We start from the raw sequence: 19641 nt of genomic DNA, 5'->3' as shown, positions 1-19641 counted from the left end.
TCACGGAGTTTCTATATTGAACTACTGTAGTGAATATATATATATATATATATATATATATATATATATATATATATATATATATACATATATATATATATATATATATATATATATATATATATATATATATTACATACATATAATTTGTGCATTTATACATCAAGATGTTTTTGCTTACACAGAATGATCTTCTTTTTTTTTCTTAGCATGCTTTATACACCCATTCTCATTTGAATATAAGGTTAATCTTTTGGCTCATCAAATATATTGTCCTGATCAGAATTTAATACAGGGTATCACATGTTGACATACATACATACATTTATTGAGTTGAGATCCAAACAAAAGTTTGTGTTGTACTTTCATAAATGTCTATTCTCTATGTCTATTCTACGTCTAATTCTCATTTGCCCTGCATGTTCATTCATACATCTTGTCCTGGGTAATGCTTATACTGCTCTGCCTGGCTGTGGTGGTTGTAACATGCAAGCACAGTATTAACCACTGGATACAAAGTGTGTGGTCACTGGTCACATTTGACAAGTTGCTGGTCATATGCAGGGTCTTTAACAGATGGGGGGGGGGTAGGGGTGGGTTGAGAGATACTATATACGCCAAATATTTCGCGAGGTTTTTATTTTCGCGAATTTCATGAGTCAGGTGCTATTCACAAAATTAAAGACACGCGAAAATATTGACACTGATCCCGATGTGAATATGACGTACGCACGTATACTTCTCCGTTCAGTACAGGACTCCACGATCGCGAATTTAACCACTCGCAAAATCGTCGGGAATTCCCGATACGCGAAAATTTAAACTCGCGAAATATATGGCGTATACAGTATAGAGATGAATTAATGGATAGATAGATAACACGAATAAATATGTGAGATAACCACTGGACAAAGAATTCCATATAGTAGAGGATTGGCATAGAGTTTTAATGACTCTCTAATAACAACACCAATAACATTGACAAGTACTTCTATGTACTTCCATATCTTCAATACATGTATAAAATTGAGCATTAGTAATCACAGATTACTCGATTAATTCACATTCTCCCTCATTGAACGAGGGTTGTACATGACTATTTCTGACACAATAAACACACGGACAATCCCAATAAAACTGAAGCTAGTCTATGTGCACCAGCTTTTCTATTTGTGATCCTAAGTCCTGATAAGTAGTCACCCTTGTAAGAGATATTTTCTGTCATTGGATATATGTGATGATATCAAGTTACGTCGTGCGATCCGGGCTAAAACAGCCAAAAGTCAACATGAAAGTGCAAACCACAGGGTATACCTCAACAGTTTGGCAGCGATTACAGAAGTAGACCATGATATATCTAAATTGCAGGAAATATGATACTGTATGTGTCACCTCTCTCTCTCTCTCTCTCTCTCTCCCTTTGTCTCTTAAACTCCTCTTTAATGATCAGATAACCATACAAAGGTGACACTCTAGAAAGTTTTTTAAGTCACCGACACCTCAAAATTTCCAATCCTGTATTATCAGCCATTTTCAATACCCACAGAGATAGATGCTACATGGTACACCTGCACTCGTTCTCTTTTTACAAAAAGGGCAATATACAGGTTATCTCATTAACTGAGCAAAATATGAAGCTGATTACGTAAACTAAGTTTCATCATAATTCCAGCATTACTACTACTCAATAATATGCCTCTGTGAGATTCAGCTTCTGACAAAGTTAAAATTCAACTAAACAAACATTATCACACATGTAAGGACCCACACAAGTTTATGATACTCAAGATTGTGTGGGAAACAAAAACTTGCATCATTCCTCATAGGGCAAGTTCAAGAGAATGATGGGAGTTCGCCTTAACAGGTCACATCTTAATTAACATTTACAATGACATCTACAGAACATGGGAGTATACATATGGTTTATGCATGTTTCACAAGGGCATATCTACATGTAGTAGTCCCAACAAGCATTTTGTGCGTATGTATCGGTAGCTGCGTATGAAACCTCTTTTCACTGTAATGATGCAAAAGGTCACAAAAAAGAGAGGTAGCATGAAGTATGAGGAGATTCTTCTCTCGTACCTTGGCACTTTTTAGCTCTAAAGGTGGATCAGTCTTAGGCATCACTGTCTGGACGTACAGTGTATTTACAACACACAAACATGGTCATAATCTCCCAAAATGTATATCATATATGTAAATACACATGATGGACATCAAACTTTAAATTCCACAATATCACTCTTAAGGACATTTGACACATACAAGCAGTAAAGAAACTAAATCATCTCCTTTTGTTAGGTTGCATATACAATACAATATGTTTGCACAAACAATAAGATTTCAGAGTCACTTCATCGTGGGATATTGGGGGCTGTATTTTGAAAATGATGAAAATGCCAATGTTTTCATCAAAGTGTTATAAAGCATTTATATCATAATCTCTGTTTCACTGGAAAAGAGGACATCTAAACTCTTTTGTCTAAAATAGTCGCGCTGATGTGATATGAAAATATACCACATGATAACAACAAATTAAAACATAGATTGGCCATATCTGTGTATGTAACAACTGTATACATATGTATTTAGAAATATCACAAGGTCTTGTTAGAAAGATTCCATGATGTGGGATTCCTTTGACATTAGGTCTTCTATCAGACATTGTGCTATAGCTTAGATCGAATCATGCTGATGAGAGAAGTATGGCAGAGCATAGAGACTTTCACTCCTTAAAGGCAATCATTAATGCCTGTATGCCGGTAATGAAGATCAATCACAAGTAAACCCTACTTATATCACATCTAGGTTAAGATTCCACGTACTATCTCACACAAAAAGTCACCAATACTTTAGAAATCTTCCACAAAGCAACACTTGCCAAACAACATTTAATTCTCAATATATTCTTGCCACTATATATCACCTACATCACAGGGAACCATCATAAATACATTCCATAATAAATACATTCCGCATTCTGTTATCAACAGCTTCCTCTAAAAACTGAAACATTCCCATGCTACCAGCAGGCATATTTAGCATACATTTTGAGCTATTTAAAAATGCATCCCATAATTCATCATGTATATTATTTCGACAAATCACATTGACATTTATATATGTGTATATTCAGAGAAGGACAAAGATAAAACATGATGTAGCTATGTCACATATTACACACAATTTGCAGGACATACTCATTTATGGTACAGAAAATTCACTCCACATGTATGTATACATGACAACTGTGCACAAAAGCAACATTGAATGGGATTCTTCTATAAAGACAATTCTCCCGAAAATTTACTGAATGCAGTATATGTCATATGCAATATCAATCACTATCAGCAAAAATACTAAGAAAATTTATACAACCATTTTTTTTCATTATTCATACCATTAACATTCCATGTTATAAGAAAAAAGTAAAAGCTCATTTTCTGATGAATATAGCAAAAATAAACAAAGTATTTTGATACTCACATCAAGTGTATTTTTTGTCTTAGATTGTCATGATATAAAATTTTTGATTTCATAAAGTCAATCAAGAAAAACACACACGATGCAAGATATGTAGAGAGGAAAAGCACACGCATTGCATTTACCCGTGTAGGATAAGACAGAGGTATACTCTGGCCATTGAGTGTGGACAATATTTGCTATATATTGAAACATATTTATAATAAAATCATCTTCAGGTAATCGTAACAGTTCATTTACATACTATGGTGTTTGGTACATGGTAAGCAAGAAATAAAAAAAAACTGATGGACTGATAATTGATAGTTAAGAATAGTCAAGTCAAGGTAAACTGTGCCAGAACAAGAAAGAACAAAATTATTTTTTACCCTTTTGTGGCATACATGTTCCTCACGTAACCATGAAAAAAAAAAAAAATGTCTAAAACAAAAGAAAATGGAGCTACTTCAATAGCTTCATGGTTATCACAAAACACTGTCTTTCAAAGAAATAATCCTTTGTGACTGCAAGACTATAAAACATTTTCACCCACATGATAAGTGTGCAAATTTAAGCTGAAAACTACATTTCAGCAGAAATGTGCACCTAAGATATTTGCATCCAAAAACTTGATCAACACGATCAATCTAAAAATGAACAAGCATGTGAAATTTTTTTTAAATAACACATCGCACATTCGAAAAGTTGCTCATGCTACGGACTTTGCCTTCACTGCAAGCTGAAACGGAATTTGTATTCATATTCTGAATGAAGAAACACATTTTCGCATCTTATGCAAAGGAGATAACTTAAATATATTATGTTTGCACTTAGTACAGTGAGTAGGAGGAGAGACTTATAAAGATCTTGGGATAAGAAAAAGATCAGCACACCTACAGATGAACTACGTCTTGTTTTTCAACGTGCCTTTAACCTTGATGGTACGAGTGATGCAAGCTCTCGGAGAAGGAGGGTTTCTCAGATGCTGCTCTGATTGTTGTACTCATCAACAAAGGACAAAGGCCATGATTGTAACCCCATCATCTGAGGCTGTCGAGGTAAGCTGAGAGGAGCATGGATGGGGGACGGAAGAACTCGTTGTTGTTCTCTACTCTGGTCTGACGTTGACCCTCGCAGTCAAAACCTGCATAAATGCGGGTAAGAGTCCAAGTGAGACAGATTGCAAAGAGCTTTTCACACCATGCTAAATTATGTTATTTTTCTTTCTTTCACCTGGTTATGATGTTTGCATTATTCAGTGTAACATACAGAAAAGCCAGATAAACCATCCATAATGAAAAACACAATTATAAAATGAATACAGAATATCTTAACTTGATCTAAAAGATGACTTTTTGGATAAAATTAACCCCCCAAAAGAGTGAATACTGTTTTAGAGAGACATGTCAGACGTTTAAGTGACTACATCCCAAATATGATTGACTCCTACATGTATAAAGCACACTAAGCATATAGAATTACACACACTGCTTTCTGCCAGTTTCCCATTGCTACAGATTCTGTCAGGAATTTCTTGCTGTGACATTTTAACCAAAATTATTAACAAGAAAACTACATCCATACTTGTCCAGCAACAAGCATCTGTTCATATTGGCCGTTTGGAAGACATTTATAGAAGAGAATAAAAGTATAGGTACATTGCAACACATCTATCTCATATGGCCACTTGTCTGGAACAATCATGCAAGCAGTTTTATTGTCAAAAATGTCCCGAGTCAACTGATAGGCCCAGAATTAACAATGTGCCAAAGTATTGTCTCCCATTATGCAATGGATAAAATCTGAACGGATGGAAATCTGTTAAATCTAAACGGAGGGAAACCTGGTATTAGAAAACTCTACTTCTTGAAAGGAATGTATTAATTGGTACTTATATCTCTCTCTATTGCTGTGGTGCTCGATTGTAAATTTAACCACCTTGTAAACTAGTCTTGCTAGTCATGATTAGAACATGCTTGTGAATATATGGCATGTACAGTAATTGGGACGATCTTGCTGGCAGCTCACAGGCAGAAGGGCATAAGTCCAATGTTTGCATACATCATAAGAACCTTTCTAGTGAAAGAATATCATAATATGTGGCACAGACCAGACGGTCTGTGCAAGAGGTGGCTTACTCTCGGAGCTGAGGTCCAGATACTGACAGACGGCGTGAAGGAGGAGTCGGTCGAAGCTGCTCGGCAGGCTGGAGATGAAGACAGAGCTTGGGTCGTCACCGAACCACTCCAGCAGCTCCTCCTCATGACCCTCCACGGCTCCCTGTAACAGATGAAGGGTCAGGAGACATTGATCAACGCACAGTCCTCTATTGGTTTCTATGCAGCAAGGGCCTCAGGGCTAGAGCTCCATTTTGGGACATATGACCTTCTGACAGTACACAAATTCAGGGTGGCAATTTGTTTCCTGAACAAATGCCACAGAAAGTGCAAATGTTCACATGTCATCACTTACCCACAGCTTCCGCACTGCACAGTTACTTCCTTTCAACAGTCAGTTTGATTATGTTACTACACTGTATTACTACCACTCTACACAGGCTGACATCTGACAACACACTGTGAGCATGTCTCCTCAAGGTGGCTACAGTGAAATCCCTCATCATTATCTTTCCATCACAGCTAATGTCAAATCTTGCATACCAATACTTTACTTGACTGCGCAGCTTTCATGTTAGAAGGTTACAAGGACGGTTACATCTCATTCCTGAACCCTCCATCTATCAAGCCGAAAGTGTTTTGGCTGGAGAGAGACCAATACAATTTGTAGATGAATGGGGAAGATAATCACCTTCGGCAGGTGTCTCCGTCGCAGCATGGTCTGGAGGCGAGTGCTGATCCTCTTGAAACATTCCTGGGGAGTGTGGGCTGGATTATCTGAAAGTCACATCGGAGGTTACCATGAGGGAAAGACAAAACACTTTTGACTAGTGATCGCTCTCAACTCCACCATCATCTAGTATGAAAGCATCTTATTTCTTCACTACAAAGACAGCCCTTTGCAAAATGGAATATTTGCCTTTATTTTCACACAGCTCAAATCTAATCACACACTCACGAGCATCAAAGAAGAGATACCGTGTATCTACGACTATCTCTATGAACATTATGAACTATTTTTGGCAAAATTACAAACTAAGATCTGCTGTGACTGTTTGCAAGAAGAAGGAAAAAAAAAGAAGGCTTTTATAATCCTTGAGAACCAAACTATTCTCTGAGGCAATTTATTTCAGATTGCAGTTCAAATGTGTACACTTATTACATAAACTAGTAAGCTGCTTGAACTATGCGCAATAACATTGTTGAAAATCATTGTCAAGATTATAAACTTCAGTGTTAACCGATGGAGGTCAAGTGTCCCCATAATAATACTGTAAAGCAAGAAATATTCGCAGAAATAAATTCTCGCATATTGGTGCTGACAGCCTATTTTGCTGCATGAAATTTTTTTGGAATTGCCACTGGCATCCAATGCATTACAGTGTAGACAAGAACTTATGTACGCATTTCAATTTTGTGAATCTTGGCTCTAGCAAAATTAGTGAAATTAAAATGCACACGAAAATCTATGGTTTTACAGTACATTCCTGCTGGCTGCCAGTGGCTACCAAATTCATGTAATTCCTCCTTTCCCCACTCATTGTACACCACTCTTACCCTTTCTCTGATCAACGACTTCGGTGGGCTTCTCTTCCTTCGCTGGCGGCTCCACCTCGGAGAAAGGGTTACCGTTCTTGTCCTGGACGGCGGCACGCTGCCCGGACGCCTTCTTGGCCACCTGGAACATGCCCTCTTCCACCTCACGCAGAAACCGATCCTGTTCCTCCTCCGAACGGTTCATGAACTCACTCCAGATCTGCAACAGTTGGGAGGATGTCATAATTTCTCACTTCTTCAAGCCCTCAACAGCTATCTTTGAAATATTTCTGGGACCTCTGATGATATTTTGTGAAGTAATTGTTGACAAAGAAAAAAATTTTGAAATATTTCTGGAACCTCTCATGATATTTTGTGAAGTAATCGTTGACAAAAAAAGAAGAAAATATGCATTTCACATTTGTCTAAAAATACACACAATTCAAGAACTCCCTAAACTCGAAACGAGTGTCTGGCAATTTTTCCAGGTCTATTACAAAGTGTATTATGTCATGTGTGCTAAAATTTTTATCCTGATATGCCTAGAATGAATGTAACATCAAATTTGGTTCACGATCATCTCAGCCTACAGATGTTCATGTAGATGTTGAGGCATTAGGGAGGAAGGAGAATCTAATATCCCTTGGGGTACTAATAGGCTGACCCTTTGGATCTGGATGAGGGAGTGGGGGAGTGGGGGGAGTCTTGACTCACCTCCATCTGTTCTTGCTGCAGAAAGAGTTGCTCAAAGGCGCTCTGGTGTGAAGAGATGAAGTCGGTGATTTCCGGGTCCTTGACCGAGTACTCTTCATCCAGCAGGGTAAACAGGAAATTGGCTGGACAGACGGTGGAAGAAAGCGCAGAGAGATCAAAATCAAAAGGTAATACAAAGTAATCTCTTTGGAAAATGGATTTTCTTGAAACAAGCCAGGAATATCGAATAGATCACCTGCTTATTGCGAACATACATATTATGGAAGCGGTTTGTGATATTATGACATAGATTAGAGTGATTATAGCGCAATTCCAGATCAATGGAATTATGATGACTTTCATGTTGTGGCATATCTATTCTACCTAACTGGACACTTCAGGGCACCGTTTCATGAAAGTTGTCAGCCCTGACAAGTTGTCAGTCTCTGACAATCACCATAGTAACAGTCAGTGACCAGAGCATCTCAGCCAATCAAAACCAAGGATTTTACCGAAATTGTCAGAGACTGACAACTTGTCAGGGCTGAGTGTGACAACTTTCATGAAACAGTGCCCTGGTCATTAGATTCACAGAATGTGGTGCTGTTTAGTGGTGAAACTTTCCATTTAATGAATTAGGCATTTACAGATGTGTATACTTTTCACACAATCATTTACTTAAACAAAAAAACAAAATATTACAAGATCTACAAAAAAAAAAATATGAAAATTGCTTAAATCATGCGCTACACAAACTCATGTGAATGTACACTTATGTCTTTCTTCTTTTTTTTTTGTTACACTGTGCAGGATTTCACATAACAGATACCTTATCTTCTTTGAATAATGCTCAATTAAACAAGCCTATCATAAATCAATAATCAGGGCAGAAAAATGTTTTAGAAACAATGTAAACTGTCACTCCAATTTAATGTCAGTCTAATCATGACATTCAAAACCCAAATCTGTATCTGGCAAGTTTTCAGGCTATTTATAAATACTCACTGTTTTCATTCCTGCGCGCTGCTCGTACTCCGGTCTTCTTCTTGCGGCGAGGGGACTTGCCCAGACAACTTGTTGAGGGTGTCGCCTTCTTGGGGGTCAATCCTTGGTTCTGGGATGAAGCAACTGGCTTGTTTTCTCCACCAATCAGCCTTAAAATGATCATCACAATGGTAAACAATGTAAAGAGCAAACCACAGAACAAGTCTACACTATTTCATACTTTTTGGACATACACAATGTACATGCAGTTATTTGTACATCATGTAAGCCCTAAAATTGAAGCATGCATTATCATCATATTATGGTACTGCCCTTCAAAAAGCATCCCCTTCCATATTTCAACTGTATCCAAAGCTGCCCATGATTCGACTACAATGCCGTCCGAGGATTGCCCGCCCTCAAAAGACCCATTTTAAGTGCTTGAAAAAGCATATAGTGGACTTTTTTAAAAGTCCCTACTGGGATGGGGTTGGGGTTGAACACTTTTTCAGAAATTAGGGGCGCAATTTTCGCGCTTGCCCCGGGCACCGTTTTCCCCTAGATACGCCACTGATTATTATGCAAGTAAAATAGCATCATGGCATGCATCCACAGGTAGATCTAGAAAATACTAGATCCTATGCACCAAATTGGATGATTTCTCCACCTAGGCCATAGGGTTGTATTCTGAAATCCTTCCTAATCCTAGGAAGAAGTTTCTTACTTAGTCAGCATTTTTTCCATTGTGGTATAATTCTGAAGATCTTCCTAAGTTTCTTTCTACAAGTAGGTGTCTTCCTAACTTTTTTTTCCTAAACTTACGACTTAGGAAGAAACTTAGGAAGATATGCAAATGAGGATGAGATATGCAAATTTCTGACTTAGGAAGAAGTTGGTATTCGACAATGCACTTTGGAAAGAATTTTAGGAAGGAAGATACTTAGGAAAGCCCCACCCCTGTTCTATGTATGTTGCTATTTAAAGAGTAAGATACATGTATAGCAAGCTGCAAAACATTGTGATAGGCGCTTGTCATTCACTGCGCACAACATGTACTTTGATGCGCGAAATGGGCATGCATGAGAAAGGGAATATGCCGCACACACGTGCATCATAATTTGAATATGCGATTGCCATTGGTTGGTTCCTTATGACAAGGCAATTAAGACTGGCTTAAGAATAAGAAAGCCAAGGATGACTTAATTTGCATTAAGAAGTTCCCAGGAAGAAATGTCAGAGTACCAATTCTGTCTTTCCCAGGCACATCCTAACTTTCTGACTTGTGAAGAAACTTAGGGAGAAACTTAATAAGATTTTCAGAATGAGTTGGCTCAGTCGGTAGTGTGTCTGCCTCACAATCCTTAGAACCCAGGTTCGAACCCAAGTCTGGACTGAGCGCGAGCGATGTTGTGTGTAATCATACCATCCCCTCTAGCAAGAGGCAAAACACTCTGTCCCTCGGATACGTAGGACATGGAATGGAGGTCCCGTGTATGAGAGAGTCACAACTCATGAAACTAAAAGATCCCGCTTCATTCATTCATCGTAAAGAGCAGGGTGTTTAACCCGGTGAAGTGGTCCCACCTCACATCCAACTGGACCCCATGGATGATGGAAGACCAGCTTAGCGTAGCTGAATGGGCTGTCCAGCCATCTTCTCAGATGGAAATGAACAAACAAACAAAACAACCATGTAGGGTTGGGGGTACCACGTATCGACACCCTAAGGATCTGTAGCTTGTTTATTCTAAAAATATAATACAAATCCGCCTAATTCTGACCTCAAATATGCCATAAATACTGCAGTTTTGAATGTCGTGACCGTCTCGTTGATTATGAATCTCCGTTTTAAAATAGCGCAATTTTAGTGCGTGCGTTCCGTTTTCTTCGCGCAGCTAAAAAGGGAACCTTGCGATCGGCACCCCCTCTCCTCCATAGGTATACACGTGAATTTCACAGCATAGGTAATACACGTGAATTTCACAGGCCATAGGTAATACACGTGAATTTCACAGCCATGCGTCGTTACTGATCGGATGTGTAATTTTTAGCTTGGTTTGTTTGAGTTTGATTTTCGTTTCTTCGTTTTTATTGTTTTTATAGCTAATGACACTTAATCCCGCGCGTACTTTTTCGTTCTATACGCAAACAGCCATGATACGCAGGGTGTCGATGGGAAGGTGCCCTGTCGATAGGTGGTGCCCCAACCATACCACCAGGCCCTAGACCCGAGTAAAGCTCCATACCGCAGGAGGGAGACATCCCCTCCAGCTCTTCCCAGTTGAGAAACTCTTCTTGCAACTTCTTCTACTGAACGGTTCTGGTGAAGTCTGCCTCCTTCAATAAGCTTAACATCAACATTGATCAACAATAATCAAACATACAAAGTGTGCAGACTAACAAGATCTAACTAGAAGCAACAATCAATCAGTTGAATCAGTGGGATTGACAATCCTATACGCTCAAACTTAGTTGATAATTAATGAATCAAATGTCCATTGTCCACACCCATCGTCTGCTAAAATCGCAGCAGCTATCTATGTAGCAGCAGATCTGCATGTGAACATTACGCCGTTGTCACGCATAAGACAACAGTTAGCGATACCGTGTCTTTGCTACAGTATAGTAGACGGGTTCTAACAGTATTACTGCTAACGCATAGTGCTAGCATCACCCACTGTTATCAGAAAAGGTAAACAGCAGACTGCCAGGTTTTCTATCGCTAAAAAAGAAGGCAGCCAAAAAAGAATATAGTTACCCGAACGGTTTTTTGTTATCCTCCTCCATCTGCTGGCGTTCCTCATCCTTCTGTAGCCCCATTGTGACTTACTAGTAGCTGTTTCCCTATCTAAACAACACTCGAGTAAAAGTAAAAAAGGTTATAGGAGCTTTTGACACCTCAATCCGCTCCAAGGAGCTAAGAGAGATCGATAGTTGCTTGAGCTGTGGCTAGCTGGCTGGGCTGCTGGCGCTACACGGCTGAGCTGAGCCGCCCTCCTCCGAGCCGCCGGTTGTTTACTACAGTTCCTAGTTCGCATCATAAATGCAGGGTGTTCACTGTCAACACGCGCGCTGGGGTCGCGCGCGTACTAGTACAATACGTGTAAAGTCCATTCGGTGGGCCACACGCTGTAGAACTCAATTTTATTGTGCGATATTCATGTAGAAAAGAATAGAAATCAACGTGCACTGATATTCAAAGTGGACAGTTTTGTAGATTTCGCCCTACCAAGTTGACTTTGGAATTAGGAACAACGTTGCTGTATAATATTGGGGTGTATCAGGTACATTATTCCAGTCATATCAATCACAGAATTCAGGGAACATGATAGCTAACAGGAGGGCATGTCCCGAGAAGTGACACTTATATTAAAACAGTTGGGATATTGGGATGGCCTGCCCTAATATTGACAGTGTAGGCCTATTGCTACAGCTGTATAGAGAATGGCGTACACACACACACACACACACATTTTTTTTTTTTATAATTCTTTATTCGAATTTCGCTCAATTTCATCAACCATCACAAAATTCACGTTCACAGAAACAAAAACAAAACATTATACAAAGACAAACTGCATTCTACACAAACATTGTACAAAATGTCAGTCTTACATTAATACAAAGACATAATACAGTGTGCACAACCATTGTACAAAATAATGCCAATCTTACATTGTGACTCTTTTTTTTTAAACCAAAGGAACGAAATCCGATTTGTTTTCTTTTTTTTAACACACATAATCGTATAATGTGGAAGTGATGTTGAAATGGGGGAAACAATAAAAGAGGAAAAGCGACAACGATGTGACAATAAAGCGCAGATAGGGCATAATCAAGACAGAAAAAAAAATCACATCTCATCCTCAGCATGCATCATGTATTTCCACTTTAACAAATGCATTCAAACTGTTCCTCTTTTAATCGCTATCTTAATTGTCTTCTTCTTTACACATCCTAAAATACTTTATAACATCATTAAACTTTGGTACCTCCCCTTCTGATCTCGCTAAATATGAAATATATTTAATCAGCAATACAATTGTATATATTCCATCTTTTGATTTTTAATGAGCTTCCAGATATACCTGTATAAACAACTTCCTATTGCATGTTCCCAAGTTCGTCAAAATTCAATTTCTGAATAATAATTTACCACAACTCCTGCACTTTGATACACTCCCAAAATAAATGCGAAAATGTCGTAGTGCTTTTATTGCGGAAAGAACAGAGATCATCCGAAACAAACCCAAATTTCAACAGATTAACCTTGTGTAAAGTGCCACCATGAAGAAGTTTAAACTGAAATTCCCTAAGCTTTGGGACAAGAGTTGTAAATCTGGGTCGGAGAAAAATATCTTATAGGTTACTTTTTGTGAAACGGCGAAATTAATCTGTCGGTCTCGTACTTCCAATTTATATAACTGCTGTAAATCATTCAAAAAATGCTCGTAAAAGGATTTCTCGAACGTGTGTCACCAGCCCTAATTATTATACTTTTCCATATAATTCTAACCAAATAATAATAATAATAATAATAATAATAATAATAATAATAAAGGTTTGGTACTAACCCACGACAAACTAAACGTATATGTATTATGTTAGCGAGTCTAAATTTTCGCGAATCGTACTTCCCGGTGATTTCGCGATCGTGGAGTACTCGGAACTGAACGGAGATTATGCATACCAATACGTCACATTCATATCGTTTGTTTGTTTTGCGTGTCTTTAATTTCGCGAATTGCACCTGACTCGAGAAATTGGCGAAAATAAAAACCTCGCGAAATATTCGGCGTGGACAGGTATTATTCAAACATTTTTTTTTTTTTATTTTGAAGACAAAAATAGCTTTTTTTGAAGGTGTGTCTGGCATGTGTTTATCCATGCCAAATCACAGTAAAATAAATAGGCGATCGAGGATGATTGTAAGGTCTACAATACAGCATGAGGAAGGTTATATAGGGTTAGGTTTATAGGGTTCTTCTTCTTCCTCTCCTGGTCTGCCTCCTTCAATAAGCTGAAGATGACTGTGTTATTACATCATAATGCAGTTTATTTACAGATATTAACAAGCACATAACAAATATGAAGAACAAAGACTATTATAGCCATTAATTGTGATCAACCGTTAGTCGGTTTCGGAATGCTCCCACAGATGGCGCTGCAACAATTTCCGAGGCCAGTGAATTCCAGCCAAAGAGGTTCTAAAGAGCCTCTTCGATTCCAGCTCCTCACTATTCTGAGGGAAGAACGAATGACAATCAGTTCTCGAGTATGGTATCTAGGAATGTAGTTGGGAGGCTCTCGTCAACTGAGTAACCTGTATTATTATAGTCTTGTGCCGAAAGATGAGCAAGATTATTGTGAATTTTGGTTAGCCTGACATTTTCTCTGCACTGCTCCCGAGTGGTCCAATCAAGTTCTTGCGGCATTATACTTTATCGATATAGTGACATTTGAGGTATTGGTACTGAGCGATTCAGAGTGAATCTCGCAGCTAGAGTTTGGGTTAGGGTTGGGTAGAGATTCAAGATTAGGATTGGGGTTAGAGTCAGGGGAAGGTCCATGCCCTAGTGACGTTGCCAACACGGTCAATCATGTCAAGAATCGTTTAATGTGCTGAGAAAATACCATGTTCTGATCTATTGTACTGCAACTTCTATCCGGCTTAAGTTGGCCATTATTCATGTTCAAATGATGGGAATATTTCATTACAGAACTCACCTATCTTATTCATGCAAGGTTGACAAAGCTATGAACAATATTCTAATTGCTTTGAGTCATTGATTATGTATATTTTGTTACTAGCCATTGAATTATGCCTGTAAAATCTCACTTTTATTTGGATTAGACATGTAGATTTATGCTTCAAGGCTTAATGTTCGTTAGAAATAATGTTTTATGATGTTAAAAAAATGTCCGTGGGATTTATGAATCGACACACACTTGATAATGCATACACAATTAAAAGAAAAAAAAAAAAGCAAAAGGCCCACATTATCATTTGCTGGAGGTGCCGGGGATTGAACCCGGGGCCTCGCGCATGCGAAGCGCGCGCTCTACCACTGAGCTACACCCCCTATAGCTTTAAAAGAGCGGTAAAGATAAATTTATTCAATAATTGCTTACTTTTTGGAGGCAAAGTCTCTATTATTTCATTTTAACACTACACAATGTAATTACATATGTAATTTTCCCTTTTCATGTTCAGTTGAACCACAAAAATGTTTCTTGAAACAATAACTGCAGGATTTGTGGGTGATTTGTGAGTAAAATACCGATTGAACCATGAGACATAAAGGGGTGAGTTAACTACTGTGGTTGAGGCAGAGTAGATATCCGTAACAGCAATATCAAATACTAGTATTGTCTACATAGGATAGAAATGACACTTCGATATTCATACACTTCTGTTGTAAATCATTTCCGTTTCGTAGGGGGTCTTACTACAATGTATTCTAAATTTGTTTTTACAGTTGATAGAAACCAACCTTTTAGAAAATGGATCTGCCCGAACTCGGTGTAATCGATTACAGACGATCCGGAAGTTTACGGCGAGTCGCGCATGTATACAAATTTGCACTGGTGTCACCAGCCTGCTGCTGATCCCTGCATACACGTTGCATGGAAGTCAGCTGCTTACTCTCGCCGGACTACGTTGGTTTGATCCCCCCACCGTGCCCCGGTCGTTGTGATACAATCCGGTGAGGAGCTGCCGCTCGCCGCTACACCGACTTTGGACTGTGTGTACGTGTTGTGGGTGTGTGTGTGTACGTGTGTGCGTAAAGCGCTATAATCGCCCGCTGGGATACTGCGCTGGTAGTAGCCAAATTACGTTTATCGGCGCGGCGAGCGAAGCAACGAACGGCGCATGAAACTCACCCCATGTAAGTAGACAAGTGTGGTGGTTACGCTCATATCAAGAACATCAGCATGTTGTTCCATTGATGTGTACCTCGGACGTGTCTGCATCTTCGATATCTGGGTGAGCCATGCACGATTAATATGATGTTTTCTTCGTCCTTTCTCAATCTTTTTATAATATTCGTGAAATTAGATTTATAAAAACTGGTGTAGGGTAGGGACACTCTATTTTACAGACACAATGTAACGTCAAGATTTAAATTGATAGTCTTCTAGAATTCTAATTTTGTTAGGTAGGCCTAATATTTTATTAACAGGATCATTTCATTTCTCAGTTGTCTCAGAGTGCCTTCTTCTCATAATGGTTTTCTAGTCCGTGCACATGCAGATTCTACTGATACTGTCTAACATTAGGCCTACTAGACTAGACCTACTAAATTTACTAGAATAATGGCGTTAGTCGAAGGCTACAACAGTTAACTAACCTAGTCTATGAGTATGACTCGTGTATTTGTAACGTTAGACAGAATCCGTCTGTCCGGAGGAGTCTTCGGCCGAGTCTTCATTTTTTTTTTTTTTTTTTTTTGACGTTATCACTCTGTGACACTCTCCTCCTTTCTGTGAAGCCAGACGCAGTATCCGACAGCAAGTGTGAGATAGATGGTTCTACACACCGATCTTTTGGTCAAGACAAATGTATTTGTTCCTGGACTATTTCTATGCCTGGAATCGCTGGATTATGACCACACATAGAAAAGATCAGTCTGTCCAAGAAAAGGTGTCATTTGACGTTATCGGCATCGCTCTGCTCCCTCCGTAGACGTGAGGGGTATAGGAGGGGATTCCATGAAGCCAGACACAGTCTCCACGGAACATACGTGTAGATCTACGTGTATCCCCGACGTCCAGATACAGACCGATCTTTCGGTCAAGACCATACTTAGTAAATTTTACAAACTGTATTTTTACAACAATCTGTCAAGTGCCTCGGGGGTAATGCATGTGTTAGCGTTCCGGTGCTGTGCAAGTGTGTGAGATTTCGCATTGGGATGCGATGTTTGATGTCAATTACCGCGTAGTCGCCACTTGTGTGTACATTGTATGTATTTCCTACGCACTCAGGTTTGCGAATTAACGTCAATAACGATAGGCACTGTATTAGTTTGCCGCCCATAGCGCGCCACATACATGCATTATTAGCAGATGTGTTATACAACGTACACACACTTCAATGTACATTTTAGGATGCATTGTGCATCCTTGCGTTTGAAAAACTTTGTTATTGTTAATCTGCCACCTGAAATCCATTCGAAATCAAAAACATTCTTGAATTAAAAATGGTTCTGTCACCTATTACTTTTATGATAAAATACATTTGGATTACAGTTACTTGTGTTTTTATCGAGGAAAAAGGTGAATTAGGAATGTCTTTTGAGAGCGATGAAAATCTGTCACCCCAGCTGATCTCCAATCGCGGCGCGCGTGCGTTACATGCGATGTGAATGTCTGGCGACTTTAGGTAGTGCCGACTTAATGGTAATTGACGTTAGAATGTGTCAATGTGACTGTGCATAATGAAAGCACTTACGGTATGCCACATGGTTGCTCTAATGCCCTTCCCTGCGTGGCGTGATTGAGAAGAGACAAACAGGGTGCTATGCATTGGCACACAACGGAACGGCGCGTTAACGATCGCCCTGTCACTGTACAGGCATGCTAACCTGGAAACATTAAACTGCACATTACTTGAATATGAGACCATTCTGAAGCAAATAATTTTCACACAACAATAGATATAACTCTTAAATGAATCCCACAAGGATTGGAACAATCATCCCCAGCATTCCTACTGATTCCCACTGATCAGTTACTGTACTAGCCATCCCCTTTTAAGAATATCCATGCACTGCTTATAGGGTGTTGGCAGTAACTTTGTGCAAATCTAGATTTTCTTTAACACTGTTACGTGAAGAAGATTTGGTGCAAAGTGCTTGATTTGTATAAGAAAGGTATGATATAAGAATCATTTTAAACTAAAAATTGTTACTGCTACATGTAAAAGCAATAAATTGTGCAAGTCAAACAGGTTATTTTGTCCAGGATACTAGTGGTACAACTTAATTAGTGTGTAGTAGGCTACACATTTTCTTGAGTAGTAGTAGTTGTTGTTTTTAAAGGACAAGTTCACCTTCATAGACATGTGGGTTGAGTGAATGCAGCAATATTAGTGGAACACATACGTGAGAGTTTAAGGAAAATCAGACAATCCCTTCTTAAGTTATGAATTTTTGAAGTTTGTGCTCACTCAAGGCGATGAGAAGACTACTATAGCTTGTGATGTCACATGTGTACAACGATATAAAGAAAGAATAAAGAAAATTCAACATATTTTCACTTTTCTCGCATGACAAAAGAACACTTGACTTCTCTCTTTCAGAAGGCAGGGGGGAATAATATTACCCTTAACATATGTCAGTAACAAGTCGAAGAAATGTGCACTTTCTTAAAAAAGTGAAGATTTGTGAAATTCTCTTTTTATTTTCTTTATATCGTTGTACGCATATGACATCATGCACTGTAGTAGTCTTCTCATCCAGCAGTGAATGCGCAGATGTTTTAAAAATTCATAACTTTTGAACGGATTGTCCGATTTTTTCCCAAACTTTCACTGATGTGTTCTACTATTGTTGCATTCACTCAATCCACATGTCTATGAAGGTGGACTTGTCCTTTAATTGCAATTCAATATTGCCAGGGATGTCAAAATGAATGAGTGAATTTGTATTTCTCAGTCATACATGTACAATCCGTCATACCTATACAATTTTTCTAAAAAATCAATTGTACAATGTAAACTGATACATACTAACACTTTGCAGGGCTGAGAAATTTGCTACTAAATGATTTTCATGTCACGGCAGAAAATGCCAACTACAAACTGAAGTGCTTAGGCCCATACAAACTGTTCGTTGATTAGAGTCTTGTATGATGAAGAAAAATGGTCTGTTATTGAGTAATGGGTTTTTTTTTCTATAAAATATCACAATTTGATTTAAGAAAAAAGTACTAAAAGAAGGTACAGACTGTAAGTGTCTTCCATGCCCTGTGCAAAAAAAAACAAAAAAAAAAAAAAACCCTGTGATATTCCACTTCCAGTGATATAGGCCTACCATTTTAGATGTTTTACACTTTCGACTGGAGAGCATACTTGTAGTGCAAAGTCTGCTTCAATGTGTGTTTAAACTTTGAAGTGGGCAAGAAAAAGAGGTCACTTTTTTTCTTTTTCTTTTTTTTTTTTTGCATGTGAAATAACCTCTGTCCATTCATTGACTGTGGGGTACACACACATTGTTTTTAATATTTCAGGCTGTGTGAACACTGGATGTGTAGTGTGGCAGCAGCTGTGCTTCCCTCAGTGTAAATAATCTCGCAGTAGACTTCCTCTTGAAGTCTTGCATACAAGCCTGTCTTTCTAACTGTCCAATTGCCCAGTTCCTTTTTAAGAAATTAAAGAATGAGTGAGAAAGTGGCAGGGGGCAAGCATGGATCTAGTGGAAGCAGACATTTCAAATAGCAAACTGCTTTACATAAAAAATGTAACAAACAAAAATGTAATATGATTGCATTTAGTGCATTGGCAATGAAACATTTGAAATGAAATGAGTTGAAAAAGCAACAAAAACAACTCAATTCTGTGAACTACTCTCACAATAAAAAGATGTTATTGGTCTGAAAGGAAGGCTAGATTTCCCTCCTGGACCTTGGCCTAGTACGTCAAAGTTCCTCAGTAGCTGAAAAGCCAAGTTCCTCTGTGTTGTGCCACTTTACCCCAGTGCATTTGGATTCAGTCTAAATTGGAGCAAGAACAGATCATTTAAGTTTTAGGAAAATCTTACAATCTATTCAGAAGAATTTTCAAAGTTTTGCTGCAACCATTGCATGATTAGAAGGAGCCCCTACAACAGTTCATGATATTAAA

The 19641-nt window shown here is 38.6% G+C and overlaps 1 protein-coding gene and 1 non-coding gene across 2 annotated transcripts; both read right to left on the bottom strand.

Moving 5' to 3' along the window:
* Positions 1-4311: 4311 nt before the first annotated feature.
* LOC140237224 (R3H domain-containing protein 4-like) lies at positions 4312-7945 on the bottom strand. Its single transcript, XM_072317166.1, has 5 exons — positions 7833-7945; positions 7140-7338; positions 6274-6359; positions 5604-5745; positions 4312-4609 (listed from the first exon to the last, which is right to left on the bottom strand). Exons 1-5 carry the CDS (start codon positions 7836-7838, stop codon positions 4506-4508), a joined length of 537 nt encoding a protein of 178 aa, XP_072173267.1. The 5' UTR covers positions 7839-7945; the 3' UTR covers positions 4312-4505.
* Positions 7946-14806: 6861 nt separating this feature from the next.
* Positions 14807-14878, bottom strand: Trnaa-cgc (transfer RNA alanine (anticodon CGC)). Its single transcript has one exon. It is a non-coding gene; the product is annotated as a tRNA-Ala (tRNA).
* Positions 14879-19641: the final 4763 nt, after the last annotated feature.

This window comes from Diadema setosum, chromosome 13, assembly GCF_964275005.1.
Source record: "Diadema setosum chromosome 13, eeDiaSeto1, whole genome shotgun sequence".
Lineage (NCBI taxonomy): Eukaryota > Metazoa > Echinodermata > Echinoidea > Diadematoida > Diadematidae > Diadema > Diadema setosum.
This window is presented reverse-complemented; position numbering and strand designations above follow the sequence as displayed.

Bases quoted from the DNA above. Each gene is read 5' to 3' on its own strand.
- LOC140237224 (XM_072317166.1), bottom strand. The intron at 6,360-7,139 runs GTAAGAGTGGTG...TGTGACTTTCAG, and splicing joins AGTCGTTGATCAGAGAAAGG to ATAATCCAGCCCACACTCCC. The intron at 5,746-6,273 runs GTGATTATCTTC...CATCTGTTACAG, and splicing joins GACGGAGACACCTGCCGAAG to GGAGCCGTGGAGGGTCATGA.